This window comes from Lampris incognitus, chromosome 1, assembly GCF_029633865.1.
Source record: "Lampris incognitus isolate fLamInc1 chromosome 1, fLamInc1.hap2, whole genome shotgun sequence".
NCBI lineage: Eukaryota > Metazoa > Chordata > Actinopteri > Lampriformes > Lampridae > Lampris > Lampris incognitus.
This window is the reverse complement of record NC_079211.1, coordinates 140,441,370-140,454,560: the sequence shown is the minus strand read 5'-3', so window position 1 is coordinate 140,454,560 and position 13,191 is coordinate 140,441,370. Positions and strand designations below refer to the sequence as shown.

General features: G+C 46.2%; 1 protein-coding gene across 1 annotated transcript; it reads right to left on the bottom strand.

Moving 5' to 3' along the window:
- Nucleotides 1-295: 295 nt before the first annotated feature.
- Nucleotides 296-6,943, bottom strand: anxa1a (annexin A1a). Its single transcript, XM_056289988.1, has 12 exons — nucleotides 6,868-6,943; nucleotides 6,010-6,086; nucleotides 5,333-5,423; nucleotides 4,955-5,049; nucleotides 4,710-4,823; nucleotides 4,336-4,426; nucleotides 4,054-4,133; nucleotides 2,452-2,596; nucleotides 1,779-1,874; nucleotides 1,615-1,673; nucleotides 1,403-1,525; nucleotides 296-889 (listed from the first exon to the last, which is right to left on the bottom strand). The coding sequence occupies exons 2-12, from the start codon at nucleotides 6,067-6,069 to the stop codon at nucleotides 830-832; spliced, it is 1,014 nt and encodes a 337-aa protein (XP_056145963.1). The 5' UTR covers nucleotides 6,070-6,086; nucleotides 6,868-6,943; the 3' UTR covers nucleotides 296-829.
- Between the last annotated feature and the right edge of the window lie 6,248 nt (nucleotides 6,944-13,191).

Genomic DNA, 13,191 nt, shown 5'->3' with positions numbered 1-13,191 from the left:
CACATCACTGTATGTCAAGATCACGGTGGATTCAAATCAAGCAGAACAACCTTGTTTTTCCCCCCAAGCCCTTTCCTTCAACTGCTGCTGGGGGCAGTTTCAGAGCTCTGCCAGGCTAGCTCAGAGAGGTCATTCCTCCAGAATGTGAGGAATGCAAACACTTCACCATAGGATTTTTTTTTATCATAAGGGCTTTTAAATCTCCATCTTTGATTTCATATTTCAGAGTTCTGTAGACCAGATTAACATGTGCAATGTGCATGTGTAATATGGTTAAAACAGCAAACCACTCAGGTAGGCCTACATAGAAAAAGCTTTTATTTGCAGAATCTCCAACACCTTTTGAAAGTACTACTGCTGCTGGATATATTTGACACATATGAGCTCATATAGGGTCTAGTATCAACTTATTGCACCAGAACTGCCCTGTGATCACAAGCACTGATCCAGGGTACTTTTCAAAGACCAACCCCTTAACGTGAGTGCAGGTTAGGTATGAAAGGTGCTGATGGCTAATACTTCAGAACATGGGTCTACAGCCAAACTGCTCTTAGCTTTTTGCACAGATAGAGTATTGTGTGTAACAGGGTATAACTTGTTTGGAATGAGAAGGGCTGGTGAAACATTAACATTTTCCTGGTTTATCTTTACACATTGCTATTTTCAGGTGTTTAATGTTGGGACAATAATAAAGAGTGACTTGTTATGACAGTTGTCCATATGAGCACAGGGCATCAAGGCCTATGCCTGAAGAGATTAAAGAAAATTCTCCACAGGTGTGCAAAGCAACACATCTTCAGTTGTGTGAACCAGGATCCTGAATTGTGTTTTAGTTCTCACCACCACACAAGGCAAGGAGGATTTTCTCGTAGTCTCCTTTGGTGTCGTCCTGTAGGGTAGACAAAACAGTGTGAGAACCTTTACTATTCTCTCGCCTCAAGCATTTATCATTCTATGGACCCCGATAGTTTTTACAATATGATATACTTTATTAATCCCCGTAGGGAAATTACACTCTGCATTTAACCCATCCTAGCTGTGTAGCTAGAAGCAGTGGGCGGCCACCATGCAGCACCCGGGGACCAACTCTAGTTAGTCTCGCCATACCTCGGTCAGGGGCACAGACAGGAGTATTAACCCTAACATACATGTCTTTCTGATGGTGGGAGAAACCGGAGCACCCAGACGAAACCCACCGCAGACACGGGGAGAACATGCAAACTCCACACAGAAGACAACCTGGGATGACCCCCCAAGGTTAGACAACCTCGGAGTTTGAACCCAGGATCTCCTTGCTATGAGGCAACAGCGCTAACCACTGGGCAACCATGCTGCCCAGAAAAGAGAGAAATTTTCATGTTAACAATTTTTTTTCATTGTAATTTAATAAATGTTTGCTTACCAGAATGTCCTGGGTGAGTGTTTTGCCGTACTTCTTTTTGTACTCCTGTTTGATCCGTTTCATGTCCACCTCAGAACGGCTTACCATGACACGGGTCAGAATTTTAGTACGGGTTCCTTTTCCCTGGAGGATAGCAAATGGACTGGTGTTACATGCACTGTCGCCACCAATACCTTTTTCAAACTGAGCTCTGCAGAGTACGTTCACTGTACCTTCATGGCAAGGTGGAGCTTCTCAGCAAAGAATGCGGGTCTGCTCCCCATACATTTCACTGCATGGAAGAAAAATTGTTATTATCTTACACCAATGCCTGAATAAATCAAAGAGTATATGTCCAAGTAAATTATGAAGGTAGAGAAGGAAAATTTGCTTTTACCTATTGCAGTGAGACAGCTTTCTATATCGCCCTTCATCTCCAGGTCGATGGCTTTGGACACATCAACTTTACTGTACTTGGAGTACCGCTCAAACACTGAAGAGATGGAGGAAGTGTATGAACAGAAGCTTTAGACAAAAAGGCAGGCAGACAGAATTCAGGAGTTTTAGATGAGCAAGTTCATACAAGTGGCCTTGCTGATCTCACTACATGATGGCTAGAAAAATCGTCAGGCTTGCTGCAGAAACACGGCTGCATGAACTGAAGAAGTCTCGAGGGAAAGCAGTTTGTTTGAGCTTGGTTCACTTTCAACTCACCGCACAACTTAAAGAATGATGGGAAATGCCTTGAGCGAGTGCTCATTGGATCATCAGGGCTTCAACTCACATCCCACATCGCAATGAAGACTTCAGTTTTGTTTTTTAATCTAATCCAAAATAATACTCCATGAACTGCCAAGCAGCAGCCGATTAATTTATCAACTTATTCTAGTCATTTAATGCCTTTAAGCTTTTTTCATAATTTTTCCATCTCTCTCTGTAGTGCCTTATAGAGGTATTTGACTTTTTGACAACACCTCAGACTGCATTTGGCTATTCTCTCCCATTTTCTTATTCGAGGCATAAATGGCGTCAAACAAGTCTTCAGAATATGAAACAAAAGTTCAGCTGACCTTTGCGGAGATGAGGGGCGCTCCTGGTAGTGAGGATGTCTATGAAGACGGAGCTATCTGTCCCCTTCCTCTGCTCTCCTGCCTCATACAGAGCCCTGGCATCGCTGTCTGCAAGTTCATCATTCACTCCGTCTGTCCTGCCGGCCTGTGAGATGCAAAAACAAAGCAGTCCCAGTCCAGCATCCCGACAGCATATTCATTCTCAATTTTATTATTATTTTCCCCCCTTTTTCTCCCCAATTGCACCGGCCAATCACCCCATTCTTCCGAGCCGTCCCAGTTCGCTGCTCCACCCCCTCTGCCAATCCGGGGAGGGCTGCAGACTACCACATGCCTCCTCTGATACATGTGGAGCCGCCAGCCGCTTCTTTTCACCTGACAGTGAGTTTTGCCAGGAGGACGTAGTGCGTGGGAGAACCACGCTATTCCCCCCAGTCCCCCTTCCCCGAACAGGTGCCCCGACCAACCAGAGGAGGCGCTAGTGCAGCGACCAGGACACATGCACACATCTGGCTTCCCGCCCGCAGACACAGCCAATATTGTCTGTAGGGATGCCTGACCAAGCCGGAGGTAACACGGGGATTCGAACCAGAGAACCCCGTGTTGGTAGGCAGCGGAATAGACCACTATGCTACCCGGACGGACACCCGCCCCCCCCCCCCCCCCATTAGTTCTCAATTTCATCATGATAACAAATATCAACCTTAAATATGATTATTTATGGAATGTCATTTATGCTAGCCACACCCTACGACAGAAAAGCCACAAGGAAGAGGGTGGATTGGAGTTGGGACAACCAAAGCTGGTCATATTTCATTTAGGCTGCTACGCCTTAGTGAAACCCATTCTGCAGTGCTAAAACATATTTGGGGGCCTTTAACCAAACAGAGCAGCATTAGCCAGAATTGATTATGAAATAATAATTACTCAGAGCCTTCTTGGGAATGAGGTCCAACAACAATTAAACAGAAGGGACTCTGGGACAAAGGGATGTGCCTAAAAAAAAACACTGTGGGAAAATTTCCAAGTAAAAAATATATGGAAGAAATTGCCAGGTAAAAGAAAGTCTAGTGATAGCTAAAGTGCAGCATATACTTGTAATAATTACTGACATGATCCGAAAGAAAAAGACAGACTAATGGACTCATAAGACTACATGAAAACAAGACAAATCTTTATCACACCCAAGTGTCAGTTTTCTTTTTTTGTCACTTGATTAAAGAAAGCTTTTGCCCACTCATATTCTTAAGATTCAAATAAAGTATAGTCTAAACCATGTACCCAGAAACCACATCAGCAACCCATCTAGATGTATTTAACGTAGCGGCTGATATGAATATAGGCCGTAAAAGATCAAAATAGCTTTACACAACAGACCAATAGGTTAGTTTTGGTGTCTCATACTCTATCTTTGCATCTGTGTGTGTATTCACATGGGGAAGGATTGTGCTTATTTTCAGCGATCAGTGTGAGCCAATGTAGTTTTGTACCACAAGAGGCTGAATGTGAACATCTCCCTGTGCTGTGGCTGAAAAAATCCTGTCAGAAACCTTTCTGCCCTAAACATATGATGCAAGACAGTAGGCATGATTAGTCTTGTACCTTGCAGAGTGCATGAAGAGCATTCCTGAAGTCTCCACTTGTGTCAGATTTGATGTCGTCTTCCAGCTCCTTCTTGTTTTCTGGACATAGAGATCACAACGATGAAATTGGCAAGTCCAAAATATCCTCGCAGCATGAAACCAGAATTCTGCCATCACAATCTGTAACCTTTTGTGCTTTTGATGAACTATTTCCTGTGTTTCATGTGAGTGAATTAAGCAAGATATTATTTGCTGTTTTTTAAAGTCTAGCTATGTTGAACTTAAGTTTGTTGTCACAGACCTTCCTTGTAGGCTTTCTTTATTGCGAGGATCTCCCTGTTAGTGCGAGAAGCCAGAATCTCGATCAGGGTGTCCTCATCTGTACCCAGGCCCTGAAACAGAGAGAAACACACACAAAGACAGAGAAAGTCAAATATACAGAAAAAGCAACACAAAAAGATAAGCCAATAAGCCAATGAAATAACATATTGTTCATTGACTGATTGTAAGTAGAACAAAAGAAATTGTCATCCTTTTAGAAGAGCTCTAATATAATTATGAGGAATAGAAAAAACTTGACTGCTTAGCTAAAATCGAGGATGGCAATATCAAATAATTGATTTTTGACTCGTTTCAAGGTGTGTGGTGTTTCCTAAAGTGAACGTATGCGTGTACCTTCATGGCCAGCTTTAACTGTTGGGCATCATACTGAGCCGGTGTTTTTAGCAGAGCCAACACCACGTCCTCCAGTTCTCCCTTCAGGGCAGACTTTAGCGCGGACTCCAGAGGCTGCAAAGAACAATCGTTCATCTATTCAGCATGTGTCTGTCTTTACTTTCGTTGATCAAATCAAATATTTGTCCACTTGGTTTCACACTGCATCACAGATAATTGTCCTAAAGCGACCTCCTTCTTATCACCTTTCCGCTGGCCTTGTGATAGGCCTCTTTGATCTGCTGTCTCTGCTCATTGCTCCTCTTGACCAGCACGTCAATGATGGTGTTTTCATCCACACCTACAGTATCAATTACACGAGATGAAGAGATTTACAGGGATGAACATTCATCTGTCCTCTATTATTCTGTATCTCTGCGACAGAAAAAAAAAAGTTGGGATAGTCACAGATCTACTGTTATTACTGGTAATGATCTGAATGAGCCAGCAGATGGCATTAGTGTTTTTAGAGTAAATGGCAGAATTTCACTGACAAAAGACCTAAGAAACATTGCCAAACATGGCCTAAGAAGCCAAGGCATGTCTGCACACGCCAACATTCTCTCGAGATTGTGTGTCCTCACCTTTGGTCTTGATGGCCTTATCCAAGATTCCGGCATCACCGCTGGGACTAAAATTGGGGGCAGGGGTTACTGTTCCCTCATTGAGTGATGCCTGAGACACACAACACAGTGTATTCCCATTTATCAATCAAACAACTTCAGATGGATTAAAAACTACAGCAGGCAATTAGATACAGAGCAGCTGCACAAGGGACGTGTAGGGCAAGATCACGCAAAATAACACCGTACAAAAATTCACCGTTCACTTTAACCAAACCTCAGGAAAGGAAACCGGGTGAAGAGAGAAGTGAAATTTTGTTCCATTTGCCGAGTTTATGGAGGGAGGGGCTCAAATTCCTGCTCCCGTGAGTCATGAACTCACAAGACTTGACGTGGTCATCATTCTCTCAGTTTCTCTGTGTGTTTAAACTCTTGTCATTCAACTTCCCTTTTACCGTCAACTTTCGGTTAATCTCTTTGTGCCGTCCTTTTATCGACCCCTTTTCAATTTCCGCACCTCGAACCTCCCACTCAGTCGTTTTCTTACTCACTCTGTACTATCAGTCTCTCCCTCCCCCTGAGCCGAGCCTGGTAAATTTTTCCATCCCAGCATACCAGGGAGGGAAGAAAAAAAAAGAAAGAAGGCAAATCTAAGTGGCTGGCCTTAGCAACCGGGACAGAACCACAGCAATACGTACTGAGTCATCAGGCAGGCCCAGATAGACGGTCTGCTGCAGGAAGGCCTGGATGAAAGACATGGTGGGGCTGCTGGACTCTGCGGGGGGAGAGAACATTGTTAGAGTAGAAGAGACTAGAATAGACTAGAATGGAAAAGTTGAGACGACTAGTGTTCTGCAACAGGGGCTATAAAGGAACAGAAGGAACAGAACACAGTGCAGCTTCATAGATGGAGAGACCGCACTGAAGAAAGAGGGATTTCAAAAGGAAATCAAACTAATAGTTCAACTGCAGCTTTCAGCTGAATAGAATAAACTGTGTTTCCAGTGACGTCATCACAGTCCACAGACATTGCACAAATAAAAAAAAAACATAGACGTGCTTTAATGAGTATGATTTTTTATGATCTGACACCTTGAAATTCACCACACAAAAAAACATCGCCAGAGAAAAACAGAGACCTACCTGTCAGCTATATTAACCTATATATTAACCTATATATTCGCTGTATGTTTAAAGAAGGTGTGGTTTCTTAAGGGCGGACGTGGAGACTGCCTGGCCATACCTACACTCACGGACAACTACTTGCCATGCTTTCTCCCCCCCCCCCCCATTATTCATAGTTTTTAGCTCTTGTATCCTGGTGGGTTGTACATTTGTTCGCCACTCGGCATCCGATTTGCAACTGAAAGAGTCCTCGCCATTGTTCCGACCACACCCACTGAGGTGGCATCAGTCTCTCGGTAAGGAGCCAGTCTCAACTTCTGCAGCAAGTTCTCAAAACTATGAAGGGGGGGGGGGGAAGAAACCAGCAGCGAGCGAAAACAACAAAGCCATTGTGGAAGTGTGTGAATTTGTGTTTCGGGAAGGGGGCTCACCGTGTAACGAAGGTGCTGCTGGAAGTTTCCTTGCTGAAGTCCGCGGGGCGGGGCTGCGGCCGCATCGCGGCTATATATATACGGGTGATAAACCCCACCTAGTTACAGGGTGCAGCCCAGTTGTTTGGTTTTTTTTTTTTTGTGTGTTTTTCTTCCACAACCGCTATTGGAGAGAGACGCCGTCCGCAAGAGAAAATAAAAAAAAACTTGGGCGCGCGCACACGCATTGGCCACGTTTTGCACGTTTGGGATTGGCGCAGCAAATAACGCGCTTGTGGACCCGTTCCCGGCCCCGTCACCTCCCGTAAACCTTGCGCGGAGGGATGACGACGATTAACAGCCATCGTCTAACATTCGATAACGTGCAGGAGGGGATGAGCCGGATCGAACCACGTGTTTACCCGCGGGCCAATTAAACGTAATCCGGCAAAAACCGGAGCTCAAGCGGTAGAGGAGCGCGGGTCGCGCGCAGGGTCTGTGTCCTCCTGCACGTGCTGTAGATAGTGCGACGTGCATGGATAAGAAGACACGCTGGCCGCTGGCTGACGGGTCTGACCCTTTAGTCTAGCGGTTAGCGATGCCTCCTGCGGTGCGGTGCGGGCGATACGGGGTCGCGTCCCGGCCCCGGCAGTTCCTGTGGTTGCGTTGTCCCCCGAATTCGCTACAATATGTAGTGCGTCTTATCGCTTTATAAGCCATTGTCACGTATCCTTCTTGTGCGCCTGCGAGCGCAGGATGCTTCACACACACCACCCCACCGGGTGCTGGAGAAGGTCCAGACGAATTCCTAGACGTGAGGTAATGAGATTTCCCGTAGGCGTGGTACACCGAGACCTCGCCTGACTCCACCCGATGGCAGCTTGCCACAGCAGAAGATAGCAGGAGCTGAGATTGACAGTCGAGGCGGTATGACGGACATGGTTCAACACAACTGCTCATCTCTGTGTATTTTCAGCAGCTCCTCTTTTATTTCTTTACAACAACACCAGTTGCTGTCTCATGTCCAAGGTGAGACATCTGCACAGCTGCAAGACACCGTCTCTCTACGCTGAGGGTTGGCTTGGCTTTTGTAGTACTCCGGATCAGGTGGCTTAAACATTCCTCAATAGCATACATGAATGAATGGATGCATAAATAAAAGTAAATAAAAAAAGTAAATTTTTTACAACAGCATCTCCTAAAGATCTGCTGTTATTGCAGCAGTGCTACATAGTTGTGCGTGCCAGAGCATCGAGGGCCGTGTTGTTCTTTTGTCTGTTATGTTGTCAGATACCCTCACGACAACCTGTCCAGCTAGATCAAGGTGACCTGTTTCAGCCTCCCCCCCCACACACACACACACACACCTTCCCCGCCTCAGACGTGCAGGGTCAGAATAGCCCACATGTAAATGTCAGTGACCCCTCACAGTTCTTCATTAGAGTGGCATGTGGAGGAACTCCAACAATACGTGTGGGTGCATATACCTGTGTGTGTATGTGTGGTTTGCATGTGTGTGCTTGTATTGTGTATGTGTGTGGTATATGTTCGTGCGCGGGGTGGTGAGCATCCCATTACAATCTCTATCTTACACATGGGAAACCTGAGGACTGCGTCTCTTTACCAGCACACTCAGCGGGGTTTAGGCCGGCGGCTGGTGAAACCCCATCTCTCCGGGTTTAATATTTAAAGACTGTTGAGAGTTCGGTTCCCCTCGGAACTACAGGGCCGACGTGCGTTGCTCAGCTTCCCCCTCTTTCGCTCCCCAACCACTCAGGACAGCAGCAGGTAAACAGCACCCGGATCATACAGAAGGGGATCTGATCTGCTTGGATAACAAGCAGTTATTTATAATCAGTCCTTTCAGTCCTTTGATTCCTTAGTCTTCTGTGCCATCTCGTTTCTGGGTGAGTGCTTTTCATATGACTTTGGATGAATATGTAAATAGGATTACATAGGGCCCTTTTGAGGCAACTCGGTCACCTTCGATATCTGTATGCAATTTGCTAAAGCAACTGTGCCATATATATATATATATATATATATATATATATATATATATATATATATATATATATGTATATGTAGACTTAAGAATCAAATAAGTGTCCATGGTTGGGCAAAAGGATTGGGATTGTGCCCATCTTTACTGAATGGGCCGGCAGAGTGCCCATTCCTGCAAAATGGGACATAAAATATGCAGTGCTTTTTGAAATCTGAGCAGTTTCAACACTGATTTTTGGTTAAAATTCGGCTCGTTCAGACAATTAGCTTTTTCTGTGTTTACAGTTCACAGATCGCTCGGAGCAGCTGACACGAGGATTCACATTCCTGACTGAATTCACTGTGCAGGAATTTCAACATTTGCAAATCGACACTTGAAATAAAGCCGAACTAGGGTCGTTGCCTTAGAGGGCCATTTTCAAATGCATAGAAGCAAAATCAGACAAACAAAAAACAAGAATAATTTTGAAACACTGACACAGAATTGCATTTTATTCTGGCCTTCTCGTTTGTGGAAAAAGTTGGCGTGTGAGGTTTTCACGGCATCGTGGCTGATTTTCTCCTTTTCTCCACAGGTTTTGGACAAAAACTCTTGTGTGTGTGTGTGTGTCCATATCAATAGAGCAAACACAACACCAATCCAAGCCACTGCCAAACACACACACACATTCACATGACACCATGTTTGGGAATTCTTCCGGAGAGAATGTGTCCTTGTCCCTGACTTTCCTGGGGAAGAAAGTAGGGAGGCATCACTCCGTGGCCCCTGCAGGCAAGCAGAGTAAGTGCAATACGCGCACACGCAAACACAAACCCACACACAGACACACATGTACACACACATTTAAAAGTACCCTAACACTACTAGCTAGCTTGGCTATAGTATTCATTATTGCACTGACAAGCTTCCTGTATCTATGCTCGTACCTGTGACGGTGCTATGGCGGCAGTAGTACCCAATATATTTAGTACTACTGCTGCCATAAGGGTCCTAGCCTGTGTGTCTGTTCTTCCCACCTAGAGAAGTGTGTGTTGTGGGCTGGCAGGTGAAGATGGAAGAGGTTTAAATATTTCAGCCGCTTGGCCGGGTCCCCCTGCAAGGCAGCGGAGCAATCATTTTATCGGAAACAACACATTATCCCGCTCCTGACCGGGTCTCCCTTAGAGCCCGTGGACCCAGCAGGCCTACCCGGGCCAGACATTAACGTATACGTAGACAGCCATTACGCACTCAACAATCTTACAAATAAATCACAGTCAGGTTGGGGCGTTTGACCACTCATTCAGCGTGATGGAGAGAGAACCCATAATGTTTGTCTGTTGATAATATACACGTGTGTGTGTGCGTGTGTGTGTGTGTGTGTGTGTGTGTGTGTGTGTGTGTCTCTGACCAACTTTGCGTCAGCTAATGTGTAAGATTTACCATTTTAATTCCAGATATTGGACCTCATTCATCAATTGTTCGTACATACAAATTTGTTCTTACACACCCGTGGAATTTTCTTAGTCTTCACCCAGGCTTGGGGCATCTGGGTAGCGTAGCGGTCTATTCTGTTGCCTACCAACATGGGGAACGCCGGTTCGAATCCCCATGTTACCTCCGGCTTGGTCAGGTGTCCCTGCAGACACAGTGTCCACGGGCGGGAAGCCGGATGTGGGTACGTGTCCTGGTCGCTGCACTAGCACCTCCTCTGGTCGGTCGGGGCGCCTGTTCGGGGGGGAGGGTGAACTGGGGGGAATAGCAGGATCCTCCCACGCGCTACGTACCCCTGGTGAAACTCCTCACTGTCAGGTGAAAAGAAGCGGCTGGCGACTCCACATGTATCGGAGGAGGCATGTGGTAGTCTGCAGCCCTCCCCGGATCAGCAGAGGGGGGTGGAGCAGCGACAGGGAAGGCTTGGAAAATATGGTAATTGGCCAAGTATAATTGGGGAGAAAAAGAGGACCCCCCCCAATAAATAAATAAACCACCCAGGCTTGCAAAGACATCAGTGTTAGCCAACCGGTGCCTAAATTCAGGGGTGACCCAGGTTCTACACTGACCTGTGAGACAAACTTCAGGGCTAGGAAATACCGTGGGTGTGTAGGAACAAGTTTGTACAGACGAATGACTGATGACTGAGGCCCATTGTGTTTAAGCAACCTGCAAACCCCTATCAGTCTTCCATCCTCACTCTTCTATCAGTTGTGGTCGATGTTTTACTTCTGTGTCTCGTTATCTTTCTTTCGCTCGGCATTACGGCATTGTCTGGAAAATAATATGAGTCCTCCGGTCTGTCTGTCCGTATGCATGGCTGTCTCGACTGATCTTTCCCCCCCCGTTTTTTCCCACGGCATACACTCCCCTTGTTTTAATTTGGATCAGGCGCCTGGGAGACTACAAACCGGTCTGCATACCCAGAGGACTCTGTGATGTTCCCGCGGGTACCCTGTGTCCCGGTGCCGGTGCCGGAGGAGATACCGGGTAGTGTGCCGGACCTGAGGGAAGAAACCCAGCGGCAGGGGCCTTGTCCGGTTCGCAACACACACCTCGACCAGGACGTGAATGACAACACAGGTGGCAGCAACCGCCACACACACACACACACACACACACACACACACACACACAGTCAGTGAGGCATGTACTTAAATAGCCATGTTTCCTGTTGATTTCAGTTGTATATAAATCACTGAGTATCCATAACCCGTCACCTGCCCTTAACCGGATCCTAAATATATATGTTAAATATATACATTCACACCATTAGCGGCAGTGTTTTGAGCTCATGTGTTGTGTGTTTAACCTCTCACCGCCCCAGGCAGCGGATGACCTTCCTGTTTTGTACACCAGAGATTAATCCTTGTGTCGCTCATGAGAGTATTTCTGCTTTTTTTTTGTTTTGTTGTTGCAAAAAGGTGTTTCTAGACGGAAAGTAACCACGTGACGCCATTCCCACATTCCTCCGAGACCAAGAGAAAAGAGAAAAGGGGGAGAGGGTGGGATCGGAATGGGAGTGATGAAACGAAGAAGATATTCCGGGAGTCTGTCATTGTTTCTGATTAGTAAAGCCAAGCTGCGTAGCGTGTGGTTGATATCTCTCTCTCTCACTAGGCACCTAGAATAAAAGGGGACTGATTAGCACTGAATATTACCATAAATCATCCTAATCCATATAAGTATGACGCATGAACTGAATGCCTGACAGTATCAGTTTGATGACGGCGTTTAGGATGCACTTTCTCCTTGTTTCCTGGGTTGTCCTAGTCGACCATAAAGACGTAAATCGATTTGTGTTAAAACTGTATGATAAACCACTCATCCTAATCCTTATGAAATAAAACACGTTTAAAAACATGATAAATAAAAGGTAAACCGATTCACTGAGTTGTCTTTATTTCCCCCCCAAGACTGCGTCCATGTCAAAAGACAAGTGTATTAAAATGACGGTAAAGTCAATCTAAACATTTCCAGCAGGGGGCGTCCGAGTAGCGTGGCAGCCTATCCCGTTGCCTACCAACACGGGGATCGCCGGTTTGAGTCCCCACGTTACCTCCGGCTTGGTCGGGCGTCCCTACTGGCGCAATCGGCTCTGTATATAACTGTAGTCCACTTACTTCCGGATTCTACTGCAGCGGTCATACCAGTTTCCTGTTTGTTGGCATGCGCTATTTTTCGCGATGCCTGCAGGATTTACCATGGATAAATGTCAACGACGTGCGCAGAATTGTCGACAAACTTTCACCTGCACCTACCGGCAAACGGGTGAAAAGCTTCAAGTTGTCCACAATTATGAGGATGGACGGACGGAATTGTGGACGTGATTTGATATTGTAACGTGCATGGATAAGAAGACACGCTGGCCGCTGGCTCGCGAGTCTGACCCTTTAGTCGAGCGGTTAGCGATGCCTCCCGCGGTGCGGGCGACACGGATTCGCTTCCCGGCCGCGGCAGTTCCTGTTGTTGCGTTGTCCCCCGAATTCGCTAGAATATGTACAACTTGAACCTGTTGTACATATCTGTTCACCCGCCTGCAAATCTTGCAGGCATCGCGAAAAATAGCACATGCCTACAAACAGGAAACCGGTATGACCGCTGCAGTAGTATCCGGAAGTCAGTGGACTACAGTGCGTGATTTTTTTTTCGTACACATTTTCCGGGAACTCTGCCTCTGATTGGCTAGTACTCGTTGCCTCCGTTGATTAGGTTGGTTAGGGTTAGGGATAGGGTTAGCCAATCAGAGATAGAGTAGGGGCGGGTCTTCCCGGAATCCAAGTGAACGCTCGCTCAACGAGTACTAGCCAATCAGAGGTAGAGTTCCCGGAAAACGGGTACGAAAAAAAAATCACGCGACTACAGTA

What these genes read in the sequence shown, in the direction of transcription:
- anxa1a (XM_056289988.1), bottom strand. Translation starts at nt 6,069, where the DNA reads ATGTCTTTCATCCAGGCCTTCCTGCAGCAGACCGTCTATCTGGGCCTG. An exon ending in AGTTAAAGCTGGCCATGAAG is followed by an intron (nt 4,427 to 4,709) that starts GTACACGCATAC and finishes TCTCTGTTTCAG; the next exon opens with GGCCTGGGTACAGATGAGGA. An exon ending in AAAGAAAGCCTACAAGGAAG is followed by an intron (nt 4,134 to 4,335) that starts GTCTGTGACAAC and finishes CTCTATGTCCAG; the next exon opens with AAAACAAGAAGGAGCTGGAA.